Source organism: Suricata suricatta, chromosome 17 (assembly GCF_006229205.1).
Source record: "Suricata suricatta isolate VVHF042 chromosome 17, meerkat_22Aug2017_6uvM2_HiC, whole genome shotgun sequence".
NCBI lineage: Eukaryota > Metazoa > Chordata > Mammalia > Carnivora > Herpestidae > Suricata > Suricata suricatta.
In genome coordinates this window covers 58,128,202-58,144,410 of record NC_043716.1, presented here as the reverse complement: position 1 = coordinate 58,144,410, position 16,209 = coordinate 58,128,202, and the positions used below count along the sequence as shown (strand labels likewise).

Sequence of the window (16,209 nt, the reverse complement as noted above, 5' to 3'; positions counted from 1 at the left end):
CGGGGCGTGGGGGGGTGAGGTGGGGAGGGCGGGGCGTGGGGGGGTGGTAGTGGGGAGGGCGGGGTGTGGGGGGGTGAGGTGGGGAGGGCGGGGCAGCCTCCGCTCTCACAAGGCAACTCCAGCCCGGACCTTTCCCGCAGACCAGAGAGCCCCCGGGCAGTGCGGTGCGGCCAGCCTGTCCGGCCCCCAGTCCCTCCCAGGCCTGCCCGCCAGGCCAGCCTGCCCTCGGAAGCCATGTTCAGAACCACAAAGCCCTTTCTGTTACTTTTCTTTCTGTGTAGGGGCCTGAACTGCTTCCTACTGGGGGCACTCGGACCCCTTAGCCTGGGAGCCGAGGCCACACGCCATCCCGGGGACGGTGTGTGCCTCCCACGGACTCCCCTCGCCCTCCCAGCCGCCTCTGCAGGTGCACTTCCCGGTTAGCGCCGTGCACCCTGCAGGTCCCGCTCACCACACCGCTCCTGTGCCGCTCCCATGCCCTCCCCAGCCCCGGCTCATGTGCTGACCCCTGTGCCACCCTAGTCTGCACCTCTGGTCATCGGCTGCGTCACTTAGCGCCTGCACTGCCTCCTGCTGCTTCGCTGCTTGCCCGTCTCTCCACAGGCGCTTGGCCCCCGGCAGACCCTGGCTCTTCACTGAGGCCCTGGGAAAATTACCTGTGGGTCCGGCCCCAAACCCACGACCAGGCCTCCGTGTTCCCCCTTGGAGCACGCTCCACGGACAACTTCAGCTCAACCTGCTTCTCTGGGAGCGGCAAGAATGACACTTCATGTCCTCCTGTCCTGGTGGTGGGACCCACTGCCGTCTGGGGTACGCCTCCTCATGCCCCAGGTCCCTCACAGCACTAGTCCTGGCCCCCGGTCCCTTCTGCCTGGTCCCTGGTCTGTGATCTCTAATTTCTCGTCCATGGTCTCTGATCCCCAATCCCTGATTTCTAGTCCCTGGTCCCTAATATCTGGTCTCTGGTCCCTGATCTCTGGTGCTTGGTCTTCGATCCCTGCTCTCTGATCTCTAGTCCCTGGTGCCTGAAATATGATCTCTGGTCCCCATTCGCAGGTGCCTCATCTCTGATCCCTGGTCCCTGAACTTTGATCAGTGTTCTTGATCTCTGGTCTCTAGTCCTTCAACTCTGATACCTGATCTCTAATCTAGTTTCTGATCCCTGGTCCCTGAAATCTGATCTCTCACTGCTGTCCCTGACGTCTGATCACCGGGCCCTGATCTCTGGTCCCTGGTCCCTGAGCCCCAGTACAAAGGGACTGATGGCCTTTCTTTGCCCTCAGGTGCTTCTTTCCCTTGAGCTAAAAGGCGCTGAGTCCTGAGACCACACATGGCTGTGAGTCAGGGATCTGTCAGGACTTCGAATCCGTGCTTCACAGGCACGGTCTCTTGATGACCATTTCTGGGCTATTTTCTGCAGAAGAACATGAAAGCGGGTGCTTGTGTTCAGCTCTGAGGAGAACAGGGGCTTCTGGTAGCTCCTGCTTTGGTGGGGAGACCCGCCAGGGCTTCCCCTCACCCACCCCACTGTTCTACTGTCAGGGAGGACTTGTTGGCTGGGAGCCCCCCGGGTGTTGGCTGGCAGCTCTGCCTGCCTCCGCCCCGGTGGAGTTGAAGTCCCTGAGACCGGGGGCCCCTGGGCGGGCTGCTGTCACACACGGTTCTCTCCGTCTGTATGGATGTGGGGGAGAACGACGAGCAAGGGATGATTCCGAATGCCTCAAAATCACGAATTAGCACAGCTCCACGACCAAGCGGCCCGGTCTTCCATCCCAGCAGGTGGGGAGAGGGGCCGGTCAGACCGTGCGTGGCAGGGTCATTCATGTGTCCGCGGGCTGTGGCCCCGTCCACGGACAGGAGGAGCATGGTGGGGCAGCTCGGGGACCAAGGCTCAGAGATGAGCACCGAGACTGGGGGCCCTGCACGGGCCACCTCTAGGCACTCGAGGGCTGGGTGGCACTGTTGGTGGCAGCCTGGCAGGGCGGGGAGACCTGCTTGGGGCAGGCCCATGGTTTACATCCTGGAGCAGACGCGGGGCTCTGGTTGGGGAGTGTGGGAGTGGCACTGCCCTGGAGGGTGCGTCTGGGTGGCTGTGAGGGCCAGGCTGGCCAGGCCCGGCGTGTGTGCTGGTGGGGGAAACGGCCTTTCCCTAAAGTCTGATGGGCGAGGAGGGAGGCCGGGTGGGATCAGAGGGTCCCGGTGGCCCCTGCGCAGCTGGTTACCAGCCGACCCTGACATCGACAGGAAGGAAGCAGGCTCAGAGCAAGACAGGGGCCAAGGTCCCAGGGCAGGCGGCAGCTCCTGGGCCTGGTCACTGCCCCTGCCTTCCACCCTGGGTTCTCCAGACTCCCAAGAACCCGGCGGCCGAGACTCTGCCAGCATCCGCATGTCGGGCGCCCTCCTGCCCCAAGCCCAGCACTGTGTGGGGGGCGTTCTCCTCAAAGAGGAGTCCTTCCCGTGCCCAGTCCACCCTCTTCCACCATGAAGACCAGACCTTGCACTCTCGAAGCCAAATGTAAGGGAAGTTTAAGGAAAAATACACAAACTGACCCTAAGATTTCCTTCTTAATTACGTGTAGCTGTATCAGCCATACGACTGTCTGAGGGTGGGGGCGGAGAGAGCAAGGGTGGAGGCTGGGTCCCCATTTCTGGGGCAGACGCCAGAGACCAGTGGGGGCCAAGCTCCGCAGGTGGGGGCCCACGGGCAGGAGGGCATTCAGAGGCAGAACCCAGCCCAGGTTAGACAGTGTGCCGCGGTCACCTGGCCCTGTCCCACGGGCATCGGGAGGCAGCACACAGACCCCGTCCGCAGCCTGCGATTTCCCACAAACCGCTTGTAAGCCGGGAGGAGGCAGCCTGCGGCCCGAGCCAGGGCCGGAGTGAGGCAGGCCCGGAGGCCCCGGGGCCTCAGACTTCACACAGACATCCCGGGTGGCGCCAGGGTCTCCGACGCTCTCGGGGACACTGAGCTGGCCGGCGGGAGTGCGGCAAGGCCTTCATGGAAGGCGTTTCCGTAATCCCTGGATCCCCAGAGAGGGCAAGAGGGCACAGCGCCCACACATGGGGAGGGCTGGGATTCAGGGACTTTGCACCCCAGGGGGTTACCCCAGAGGAGGGCTCCGCAAGGGGCGCACACCTACCTGCCCGCCCTCGTCAAACGGGCCCACGTGGGCCAACCACGCTCGAGCGCAGAGCCAGGCGGGCTGGATCACGGTTGGGCCATTGGAGGTGAACACCTAGAAGCAATGACAGTGACACCGTCATCAGGGAAGAACACCTTGTGCCAGACAACTTACAACTACTTCCACAAAGTCTAAGTCAGAACGGGGCTTCGTGGTCACATCGCAGTGTCTGGGGCCCAAGGCCAGCAGATGGGGGGAGAGGGGCCACCAGAAGCAGTGGCCCCACTGGGGGTCCTGTCCCCAGGCTAACGCCACGGACTGCGCTCAGCAAGGAGGCCCCCTGCTTCTGACTGGCGGTGACGCTTCACGTGCGAACAAAACAAATGTGCTGCTGTTAATCCCAACAAGAAAACCTGAAAGGGGGAAACAAGACTGTGGATGAAACGGAGAGACTCCGAGAAACACACGAGTCACCGAAACCGACTAAAGAAGAAATAGAAACTACGAATAGATCTACAGGTAAGAGACTGAAAAACTAGTTAAAACAACCCCAAGCCACAGCCCAGGTCCGGAGAGCTTCCCCGGTAATTCTATCAAATGCTCACCAATTTAGTGTCAATCCTTCACAAAGTCCTCCAAACAACAGAGAAGGGTGGCGGACGTTTCCCGAGTCGCTCTGGGAGGCCAGCGTTGTCCCGACGCCAAAGCCGGTCAAAGGTATCACAAAACTACGCACCGAGACCCTTTAGGACTACAGTTGGAAAAATCTTCAAGAAAAAACTACTGAATGGAGTCCCCACATTCTAGAAAAAGGACCCTATACCACGACCAAGTGGAATTTATCCCAGGATTGCAAGGTTAGTTCAGCGTATGCGGCCACGCTGAAGGAACAGTCCCCAGAGACGCTGAGCCCGAGCGGCCGTGCGCCGTGGCCCCGCCGGCGAAGCGGCAGCAGACGGCAGGCGGCCTTGGTCTCACGGGCGCCGGGGATCGGCGTCAGAGGGAGAGCGTGGGAGAGAACCAGAAGGGCCTCCGGACGCTCGCCGGACGCTCGCCGGTGGCTGCGGGAACGCGTGCGGGGGACAGCGTCTTCGAGGACTGCTAGGCGGTTGCAGCGGCCTGTCCCCCACCCGGCTCAGGGCCTCGCGGGGCTCTGCTCTCACAGCGTGGTCACACCCGGCAGCCCACTCTCCAGAAATAACCCCACAACCACGAAAACACAGGTGATGTGCCACACCCCAGTAACAGGACGCACGAGCTGCACAGTCATCTCGACAGATGCAGACAGAGCATGTGACAAAATCCAGCACCTCTTCCCGGCAAACCAGGCGGGCTAACGGGGCGCCTGGTGGCTCAGTCGGTTACGCATCCGACTCTTGATTTCGGCTCAGGTCATGATCTCACGGTTGTCAGAGCTCCATGCTGGGCTCTGCGGTCAGCGCGGTGCTGGCTTGGCATTCCCTCTCTCTCCCTCTCTCTGCTCCTCCCACCCACTTTCTCTCTCTCGCAAAATAAACTAAGAAAAAACAGTGAAACACTAAACATTTTCCCCTGGAGATCAGGAATAAGATAAGAATATATAGGCTCACCACTATTCAATATCGTGCTGGAAGTTCTAAGCAGAACAGTTAGAAAATAAGAGAAATAAAAGGCATTTCTAGTTTGAAAATGAAGAAAACAGTCTCAATTTTCAGACGACACCATCTGATCAGTAGAAAACCCAAGAGCAATGCAAACACACACCCTCGTACTAACGAGCTAGTTCAGCAAAGTTCCAGCATACGAGATTCACAGACAAATTCAACTATATTTCTACACACTTATGATGAACAATCCAAAAAGAAAATTAGATTAAATATTAAGATGGCAATTTTCCCCCAATTAATCTACAAAATTAACATAATCCCTATCAAAACGCCAGCTGTTTTTGTTGTTGTTGTAGAAAATGATAACCCGATGCTGAAAGTCACCTGGAAACACAGAGGACCCAGAAGGGCCAAAGCCACCGTGAACAAAGTCAAAGACTCCCACTTTCCAATTTCAAACCTGACTGCAAAGCGACAGTAATTAAGACACGGTGGTTCTGGCCTAAGGAAGGACATAAAAATCAAAGGAACAGAATTCAGAGTCCAAAATAAACCGCTTATGTTTATGATCAATTCATTTTTTAACAAGGATGCCAAGACAATCTGAGGGGGAGAGACGTCTCTCAGCAAGCGGTGCCGGGACAACTGGACATCCGCCCGGAAAAGCATGAAGTGGTGGCCTTCATGCACTTAATGCAAGAGTTAACGCAAAGTGGATCAACGACCTAAAGAAAGAGCTCAACCAATGGGACACTTAGAAGGAAACCCACCCGTGAGTCCTCAGGACGCTGCAGTGGTTTTTCAGGACACCCAGTGCACAGGCAAACAAAGGAAACACACACACACACACCCCAAAATAAACGCCACAACTTTTTGAACCTGCTAAAAACGCCGACTTGTACATCTTAACAGGGTGAATTTCATGGCATAGGAATTCCGTCTCAGTAATGATGTTCGTTAAAAATACTATGTGTACAACAGATGTTGAAGGTTACTGCAGCACGTAGATTATATTGACCTTAAAAATGAAAACTTCCAACGATCAGCAAAAAAATGGGTTATTGAGATTAGCAGAGAACCCCACCCCAGGACTGGTGACCTTCAGCAGCTCTGGAGGGTCGGGCTGGAGGCTCTTCTAGAGAGGAGGGGTGAGGGGGGACCGCTGTAAACAGAAAGCCTACTGCACCACACTGGGAGCCGGGGGTCTGGCGGCTCCTCGTGGGCTGGGCGTCACTGGCTCGCACTGGCGGGGCTGTCGCCGGGGTAGTAAAGGGGTGTGCACCTGCCAGGCGCCTCTCCTGCTGGGTCTGCAACTGACAACTAGTGCAGGGCATGACAGCTCCCCCCGCCCGCCTCCACCCCTCCCTAAGTGAGGTTTCCTTGATTCGGCTTCACACTTAAAAGCACAGTACGATAAAGAACATTTGGAATGGGTCCATACAATATATAAACGTACGGAAGGGAATGTACCTAAGTAAAAACAGCAGCCGCCAATGACTGCTGAGATTACACAGGACTTGTTTTATTCTTTTCCATATTTTCTGAATGTCTGTCTTCCTATTTATTTTTAGAGAGAGCACGTGCATGTGAGCAGGGAAGAGGGGCGGAGGGAGAGAGAGGGTCTGAAGCAGGTTCTACACTCGGTGCAGAGACCAACTTGGGGACAATCTCGAGACTTGTCCGGGGCCGAAAGCAAGAGCTGGTCACTTAACTGACTGAATCACACAGGTCCCCCTGTATTTTCTGAAACATTTTTAAGAGTTTATTTTTTATTTGAGAGGAGAGAACTCGAGAGTGGGGTCAGGGCAGAGAGAGAAGAGGGGGATTCCCAGACAGACTCTACACTGTCAGCCCAGAGCCTGAAGTGGGGCTCGAACCCACGAGCTATGAGATCATGGCCTGAGCTGGAGGCACTTAACTGAGCCACCCAGGCGCCCCTGAATTTCTTAAACATCAACAAAAAAACCCCCCCACAAGATTATAATCAGAGAAAAAGCAAGCTCCACCTTGAAAAAGAACTTTGAGGGGCGCCTCTCAGTCGGCCTCCGGCTTCGGCTCAGGTCAGATCTCACGTTCGTGGGTTCGAGCCCCGCGTCAGGATCTGTGCTGACTGCTAGCTCAGGGCCTGGAACCTGCTTCCGGTTCTGTGTCTCCTTCTCTCTCTCTGCCCCTCCCCCTCTCATGCTCTGTCTCTCTCTGTATCAAAAATAAATTTTAAAAAAAAATTTAAAAAAATTAAAAAAAAAAGAAAAAGAACTTTGAGAAAAAAGGTACACGTAACTATGTATTTTTATACTCAATGCAGTTTCTTCCGGGGCGGGGCTCTGGGCGGCTGTGGCGGCACCACGTCCTCCCCGGGCGCTCCTGCCACCTCCTTTCCCGGCCTCCAGGCGCTCCTTCTTCAGGGGGTTCTTTTACCTTCAGAGTCTGGAACTCTAACTTTCAAGAATGTTCCTGCCTCCAGCTCCCGGGGCCCACCTGCTCCCACAGGACGTAGAAGGTGCTGTGTAGCAGTGACGGCACCCTCAGCGTTCTCCCCACCAAGCAGGGCCCCCCGGCCTGAGACAGGGCCGGGTTGGCAGGTGCCAGGGGTGGCCCAGGGGGTGGAGCAGTGGAAACAGTGCTGATAAACCGGTGGCATGTCAACGGGCCTGCCCGGGGCAGAGCGGGCCCAGGGGCTCCACACCCGGGCACTGCTTTTCCGAGTTAATTCCCAGTAACTATACAATCTGAACTCATGCCAGGGACGGAGCACGGGCAGGGCATGAGCCCATGACTTCTGAGACACCGTGCCAGGACCGCAGACAGGCCCTCCCACACTGTGAGGCTCTGAGCACAGCTCGGTCCCAGAACCCAGCACCCTGAAGCGGCTGATGAAACGCTGCAGCTCGGAGCCAGGACCCCTCATCCGTCCGTGGCCGGGAGGCTTTCTCCCGCGTCCTGAGAGCGCAGCTCACCCTTGGACACCACGGTGTGAACTGTGCGGGTTCACTGACAACACGGATTTGGGTTTATAAATACAGGGCAGGGTCGTTACTGTATTTCCCTAGTGGTAAGGTCTCCTCCTCTCTGGCTTACTTTACTGCAGGATATGGTATAAGTCACATGTGTTAGCTGACTGTTCATGTTACTAGTAAGGCTTCTGGTCAACGGTAGACTATTAGCAGTAAGTTTTTTGGGGTCGAAAGTCAGACATGGATTTTGGACGTGCGGAGGTTCGGCACCCTGAAACCCCTCTGTCCAAGCGTCACCGGCCCAGCGGCACACGGCCACTCGGGACAGGCCCGCCTCTCACGCACGGCTGATGGTCCGTGAGCACAGCATCGCCCGTTTGCTGCGGCCCCACGGTTCTGGAACCCTCCACCTCAGCCCCACCCTCATCCATGCCACACTGGGGGCTGTTTGCAATTCTCAGAAACTAAACGTCCATCAGGCAGGGCGCTGGGCTTCCGGTGAGTGGGCAGCCTCAGTGGCCCCCGCTCGGCAGACTACTGGCCGGGGAGCAAGTCGGGATGCTGTTCGGCATTTTACACAAACGGGCCGGCCAGGTGCTTGCACGTATATGTGCGTGTGGGGAAGACTCAGAACCACACGCCCGAAAGAGAAAAATAGTCCACTTTACGGTGTGTTAGTCTTTGGACAAGTAAGTATTTTCAATTTTGAATGGTTTTTCCAGGCTTAGTGGAGAGGGTATCTGTTTACAAAACAAAACCAGATGCTCACATGTTCCTGGAAAGACACACGTAGATATGCACGCGCACACACGCTCACCTCCAGCCACACTGCCCGATGTGAAGACAGAACCGGGGAGACAGGCCAATGGGAGGGACCAGCTGTGTGGCTTTCTGTCCTGTCCCCAAGGTGCCAGTCCCCCACTGATGTGTCCCCTGCTCCCTCAGGAGCCTCACGTCTCTGTGGAAACGATGCCGGCCACCGGTGACAGGAGACACCCGCTGGCGGAATCTTCTTCCTGGCAACACGGGGAAGGAACCAGCCCAGCGCAGGGATGAGGACGTGAGAGGGGCACCGCTCCCGGGGCCCCGAGGTCAGGCAGGAGCAGGCCGGCAGGACAGGGCTTCCGGGTCTGACAGCCTTTCGGAAAGCTGCCAGTCTTCAGTTCAGACACCCTTCAGGCTGTGAACAAATTCCTGCCCGAGTTTGAGGCTGTGTGGACTGTGCCCGGAGGGGCTTCCGGAGGGCGGCGAGCTGGGACCGTGGGGGCGGCCAGCCCCTCAGCACGGGGAGGAGGCGTCCTCTGCTTTGTGAGTGTGTCTTGCCTCTGAAGCCCCCGACAACCTTCATAGGAAGAGGCGGTTTGGGAAGAAAACCAGCCTTTCCCCCAAGGGTGGCCGGGCCCGGGCAGCGCCCAGCACCGCGTCACGGGCCTGTAGACCTTCCGGCCCTGACCCGATTCAGCCATGCCAGGCTGCTGGCACATCAGGGCTGGGGGCCGGGCTCAGCTGCTGTCCTGCCCCCACTGCCCCCAGAGGCGGAGGCCACCAGCCCAGCCCAGCGAAGGGCAGAAGGGCCTCCCGGCCTCTCTGGGAGCTGTGCCGCCAGGGGCCACGACGCCCGGTCTGGGCCAAAGAGGCTCTCGCTGCCTGCCAGCCACAGCAGGATGCTAGGAAGCTGAGTTCCGTCAACATCCCGGGGGCAGGAGGGACACAGACGGAGCTGGGCCCCCTCCCCTCAGTACAACCGCCAGGCTAGAACCTGAGGCAGGGAAGGGGAGAAGGATGGTACCACTGGAGGGAAGGGGTCCCCAGAGAGGCCCAAATGCCCTTGCCTCTCACAGCCCCTGCGCCCTGATCATCTGTGCTGGGCAGGCGGCCTAACGGGCTGGTGAGAGTGCAGGGCAGGGAGCCGGAGCGTGGGGGAGGCCCCCACCCTCGTCAGCCCAGCAAGGAGCTCCCAGAGTCACCAGCACAGTGGCCTCAGTCAGACCCTCGGCAGGGAGAGCCCCAGGGGCTGGGGTCTCCGCATTGGGACCTGGTCACAGCCTCCCTGTGCACACCCAAGACTCCCCACGTTTCCAATCACAGGTGCCGCCCAGACACACGTGCACTCCTGATGTGCACGGATTTTAACCACCGACATACACCTGGCTCCCGGGCTTTGAGACCCAGGGTTCCGTGCAGCTGATGCAAATGGGCCCTGCCCATCGGCACGGTCTCTGTGGGCACCAGCTGCTGCGGCAGCACCACGGACTGGGCGGACGGGCACAGCGGGGCACTGGTCCCGTCACAGGGGCCTCACCCCCATCACCTCCTCTAACCCAGTCACCTCCCAAAGGCCCCCCAATTCTGTCACGTTGGGGGCCGGGGTCTCAACATGGGAATCTCGGCCTAAGTTTTCTCAAGTTGTTTTATTGTGCAGGGAAGTGCGGACGCCCCAGTGTCCTCTGTCCCACTGACTCGGACGTGCCAGCATGTCGACGCCTGCTTTCCCCCCGAGCGGTGCTGGCCCTGCCTCTGGCCCCCCTCGTGCTGGTGCCAGTGGCCTTGGAGTCAGGTAGCGCTGGCCCACAACTGTGCCCTTGTCTGGGTGTGTTTTGGCTTTTCTAAATCTTTGCGTTTCCAACAAATTTTGGCCAATTTCTTCTACAAGTACTCCGGGGGTGCTGACGGGGCTGTGTCGGCGTCCGCCTGGGTCAGTCTGGGGGGGACTGACATCTTCAAACAGCCGTGTGCCCCTTGGCCCCCTTCCTGGCCCGGCCTGGTGACCCCCTGCCTACCTTTGGTACGTTCACTCATGGTGCGCTCAGGGCTGCCTGCACCGCCCAGGATGGCCTCCCGTCTCAAAATCCTTAGTCACAGCTACCAGGATCCTTCTTCCATGTAAGGCAACATGTCCAGGGGGACATTTGGAAACATCTGGTCACCCCTGGGGCAGGTGCGACCGGCATCTAGTCAGCTGGAAGCCAGGGGCAGGGAGGCTGAACTGTAATGAGACCCAGTGCAGCCCCATGAATGCCAAAGCCGGCAACACGGAGCAGAACCTTCACACCGAGGAAGGGACAGTGGACACAGGCCCGCTGTGCAAGCACACCCACAGGCCTTCCACTCCTCAGTGTCCCAGAAAAATAAAAACCTATGTCCATGAGCTCATGGGTTCGAGCCCCACCGTGGGCTCTGCACGGACAGTACGGAGCCTGCGTGGTATTCTCGCTCTCTCTCCCTCTCCCCTACTCATGCTGTCTTTGTCTCTCTCAAATAGAAACAAAAGTTAAAACAAAATAAACAAAGAAATCTGTGAATATGCAAAGCAGCTTTATGCACAACAGAAAAAACTGGAAGCAACCTAACATTCTGCAACAATGAGTGACAGACACCGTGGAGCAGCCACGCAAAGGGACGGTCCCCAGCAGCCCGAGAATAAACCAGGGAAAGGCACTGTCCCCAGCAGTTAGAGAACAGGCCACGCAAAGGCACGGTCCCCAGCAGTCCGAGGACAAGCTGCAGGCACGGCAACAACGTGAACAGACACCAACAGCTTTCACAGAGCGAAGGCAGGACTCCATTTACGCAAACCCTAAAGACAGGCATTGAAATCTCTGGTGACAAATCGGAGCCGTGCCCCAAGGCGGCCCGCGCTGCCTCGGGACCAGTGACTGCGCGCTCTGCTCTCTGCACCCCAGGCTTCGGGTGCTCTCGGAGGGGCCTCAGGGGCCCTGGGATCCAGGGGCTCCCCACTGCCAGACACCGTAGGAGGGCTCCTGAACGTCAGCAGTGTTGCCCGAACCAAAAACAGCAGCCCCAACACATGTGCCCCGTAACGTCCTTGACTGTCATCCTGCTAGTTGTGAACTTGCCAGAAATCCACAGGCGCTTTCTGGCAGGCGGGCTGCAGCCGAGGCCTGAAGGGACGCTGCTTCCCCCGCTGCGGGGCCGAGCAGCCGCCAGCAGCCCGGGCGCCTCGCACTCGGGCTACAGGGGCACGAGGCCGGGCCCCGCGGACCCGCCTCGGAGCAGAACACACCCCGGATTCCGAAGACTTGGTACGAAGAGTGTGAAGTCTCTCACCCACGGTCTTCCGTTGATCACACATTGAAACGATGGTATTTTGTGTATGCTAGATTAACTAAATTACAATTAAATTCATCTGCTTCTTTATACCTTTTTAACATGACCACTAAAAATTTCAGACTCTGGTTTGGTTTGCACTTATGGCTCACGTTACGTTTCTATTGGCTAAAACTTAGTATCTGTCTAAAAAGCAATCCAATCCGTTCTTTAGTGACGCAGGCCTGTGAAATAAGGAGAAGGAAACACATGCCAAAGACTGACTAGGGCCAGTGGTCACTGTGGAGAGAGGGGCGGGGCCTCAGCAGAATGGGCCACACGTCAGGCCAGGGGCAGGCGTGCCCGCTGTTCGTGGGCTCCGGGGGCGGGGGCAGGGCAGGCAAGGAGTTCCGGAAGCCCGTCCGGCGGGGCAGGCCTCTGCTGAAGCCGTGCCAGCGCCGTGTGGGGGGCCCATGCGCTCTGACCCCCTCGAGGTGCTGCCGTAAAAGGCAGCCAGCCTGGCAGGGCCACGGGCAGGACCTCAACTATTTGGAAATTAAAACAACATACTTCTAAATTTCCCATGGGTCAGAAAGAAGATATCACAATAAAATTAGAAAATATTTTGAATCAAATGAAAAAGCAACATATCAAAACTGTGGGTTGCAGCCAGAAGAGAGGAAATTTGTAGTGTGAAACGCTTGGACAAGAAAGAGGAAGGTCTCAGATCGACGATCCAAGCTCCCACCTTAAGAAAAAGAGCAAAGGGAATTCCAAGGAAATAGAAGAAGGCACACAACAGGCTCCGGGTAGACAGAAATCAGTGAAACGGAAAAGGGGCAACAAGAACACCAACGGGGACAAAGCTTGTTATTTGAAAACAGTCAACAAAATCGCCATCTCTGACTTCCATGGTCAAAACAAAAGATGCAGGACACAAATGATCCATAGGAGGAATGAAAGACAGGAAATCACGGGACCTGCAGGTGTGAATAAGGAATTATTAACACAATTGTGCCAATAAATTAAATGACTTAGATAAAATGGGCAAATCCCTCAGAAGATGCAGATTAGGAAGGAATAGAAATCTAAACAGCCCTGTATCTATTAAAAACCAGAATTGATAATTCAGAACCATCAGTGGTGCATTCCACAGAACATTAAAGCAAGAGAGAATACCAATCTTACATAAACTCCTCATGAAACAAAACACGGGAACATATTTCAATCCATCTTAAAAGGTCAGTATTAACTTGACAGACTGATACCGAAACCAGATGACTATGCCACAAGTAAACCACAGAGCAATGTCCATTATGGACAGAGGTGCACGGATCCTTAACAGATTACTGCCAACCGGACACGGACACACACACACACACACACACACACACACACACACACACACCCCACACACATAACACTTTGACAAGGTGGTGTTTATCCTACGCATTCAAGTTTGGTTTAATATTTGAAAAATCAATCAGAGTAATTTACCCCATTATCGTCAAAAAGGAAAAAAAAACCCATACAATCATTTTAGTAGATACCGGAAAGGCGTCTGACAGAATCTAACACCCAGTCAGGGTACAACTGCTCAGAATCCTTGTCCTGACAACAGCCGACATCCTGTCTGCGGGTGGCATCCGAAGGGCCTGTCTCTGGGTCGGGAGCACAGCCTGAAGCCCGTTCCCACCACGACTCAGCACCACGCCTGCTCTACCCAGGACAACGGACACACAGAGAAGACAGTATCCACAAAAGCCGGGACATGACACAGGGAGTTCAGCAAAAGGTCCCAGGACCCAAGACCAACAGACCAACCCTGGCCTCAAACCACATACAAAATGTGACTCAGAGTGGACGGCAGACTTTACTAAAGGTGGTAGAATCCTAAAACCTCTAGAAGAAACACTAAGAAAACACCTGTGACCTGAGGATAGTCGAGTTTTATAAAATTGGGCACAATTCTGCAAAATAAAAAGGAAGTATTAATAGACTGTATTTCATCAAAACTGGAAACGTCCCCTTTGAAAGATGTGATATGAAAACGCTCACATGGGTCCGTCAGGCACACAGACCTCGCAAGGGAGGTTTCCAGAGTCCGAAAGAAACACCTCTCAGTACGACTGCAGGACGGCAGGAAGAGAGGCTTGCTGCCAGGCCTCAAGGAGGCCCTCCCCCCGGCCCCCCACGTGCCCAAGACGAGGAGGAAGCCGGCAGGCCGGGCTCGGCCCTGCCCTGCACTCTCCCCGGGGGGCTCGACTGAGGCTTCATTCCTCCTGGTATTCTGCACAGTGGTGTCCTCTGCGCTCTGACTTCCAGATTCATCCTTCCAACCTCCCCATGGGGGAGGGGAGGGGGTGTTTTCTCTGACCGCGCCCCAAAGCCCAGTTAGACAAACTTCCGTGTCTCACACATCACAACCTCCAGCAACACAGAGAGACTTCCTGAACACCCTCCTGATGTGGACCATTTCAGGCCGTGGGCGGCGGCCGCGGGCAGGACACCTGTATGTTTTCGGAGCTGCTTCTTTCCAGGCGTTTCTTAAAGCGTCACACGATCCCCGTCTCTCCGACCCCTCCCACCACCAATCCTACTGGAACAAGACAGCGGTCTCCCAAGTGTCTGGTGACATTTATCTCACCCTGCAAGGGACAGAGACAGAGATGCCCTTTGAGGGGCTCCTGTGTCCGGGCATGCACTCCCCACCATCACCCCTCCCTGGAACTGGCATCCCGTCCAAAAACAACACAGCCTAAGAGAGAGGAGACACCAAATCCAAAGCAGGCCCCAGGCTCCAAGCTGTCAGCACAGAGCCTGACGCGGGGCTTGAACCCACAAACTGTGACATCATGACCTGAGCTGAAGTCGGACACTTAACTGACTGGGTCACCCAGGAGCCCCACCAGGACAATCTTGAAAAGCAAGGACAGAGTTGGAGGACTCACACTTCCAGTGAAGAAGCAAGTTTCAAAACTCAGCACAAAGCTCAGTGTCGTGTTGACACGAGACAGAGCCCCGCAGAACGAACAGAGCCTTGGAAACGGTCCGCCAAGTCTTAGCGAGGCTGCCACGCCTGTCCGTGCTGAGAGCTGGGTGCCCACGTGCAGAGGGCGAAGCGGGACCTCCCCTACTACATCGACAGAATGAACTCAACACGGATGACGGATCCCAGTGGAAGAGCCGAAACGATAACGCTCTAGGACAGAAGCATCTTGTGACCTTGGACGAAGCCGGGGCTTCCTGATCTGACACCTAAGAAAATACGGAAGCTGGAGTTCACCACAATTAGAAGCTTCTCTGCTTCAGGGGCGCCTGGGGGGCTCAGTAGGTTGATCTCGTGGTTCACGGGTTCGGGCCCCGTGTTGGGCGCTGTGCTGACAGCTTACTCAGAGTCTGGAGCTGCTTCGGTTCTGTGTCTCCTCTCTCTGCCCCTTTCCCATTCGTGCTCTCTCTCTCTCTGTCTCTCAAAAATAGATAAATGTAAAAAGTAAAAAAATACAAAAGCTTCTCTGCTTCCAAGGACTGTGAGGGGAGTGAATAGATACCGCACACAATGAAAGGAGATACCTGCAAATCCCACACTTGGTAAGGGCCTAGGGTCCAGAATATGTAAAGAGCTCCTAGAATTCAATGAAGGACAAGAACCCAACTTTAAAAATGGTCAAAGGACTCAAAAACACATTTCCCCAGGACGACACAAAGATGGCCAACAGGGACTTGAGAAGATGCTCCACGTCACCAGTTGCGGATGCGTGAGGCACCACTTCACTCTCGTTAGACGTGAAACAAACCAGAAAGTAGCAAGTGTTGACAGGAAGTAGAAAACTGGAAGCCTCGCACCCTGCGGGCGGGGACGTAAAACGGGGCAGCAGCTGTGGGAAAGTTTGGACGTTCCTCCGAATGTTCACGGAATTGTCATGGAAGCTCACGACTCCACACTGGGTCTGTGCAGAATCGAAACAGGGACTCAGCGTGGTGCAATGTTCACAGCAGCCAAAGGGTGGAACTAACCCAGTGTCTATCAAAATACGAACGGATAAACAGAACGTGGCATACACGATGTTCACAGCGTGGAGCGCTACTCAGCTATAAAAAGGAAATTCAGACACTTTATAAGATGGGCAGACCTAAAAACAGTTATGTGAGAAACTCAGACACAAAAGGACAAATATCCTATGGTCCCACTCACATGACCCATCTGGAAGAGGCAAATTCTTAGAGACGGAACGCAGACAGAAGTTGCCGGGGGCTGGGGGGTCCATACTGGGCAGGGACAGTTTCCGGGAGGGCCCGAACGGTGGCCTGTTGAAGTGCCAAGCCGTGTGACACATGTTCCACCACAATTTACAAAGATTTCTTTAAAGAGAGAGGAAAAGAGAGGTGACTGTGTCCACAGCTCAGACCGAAGCGGCAGCTCCAGATCTGGAAACAGAAGGAATCGGGAGGGTCCAGCCCTGCCCACCCCTTGACCTCGGACCTCCGACCCCCAGAGCC

General features: G+C 56.0%; 1 protein-coding gene across 1 annotated transcript in view; it reads right to left on the bottom strand.

Annotated features, from left to right (window-relative positions):
• Nucleotides 1-16,209, bottom strand: part of B3GNTL1 (UDP-GlcNAc:betaGal beta-1,3-N-acetylglucosaminyltransferase like 1) — a 97,116-nt gene that overhangs the window by 14,415 nt on the left and 66,492 nt on the right. Inside the window, exon 7 of the mRNA XM_029928655.1 lies at nucleotides 3,141-3,236. Coding sequence (XP_029784515.1) covers nucleotides 3,141-3,236 — 96 coding nt within the window. The remainder of the gene's footprint in view (nucleotides 1-3,140; nucleotides 3,237-16,209) is intronic.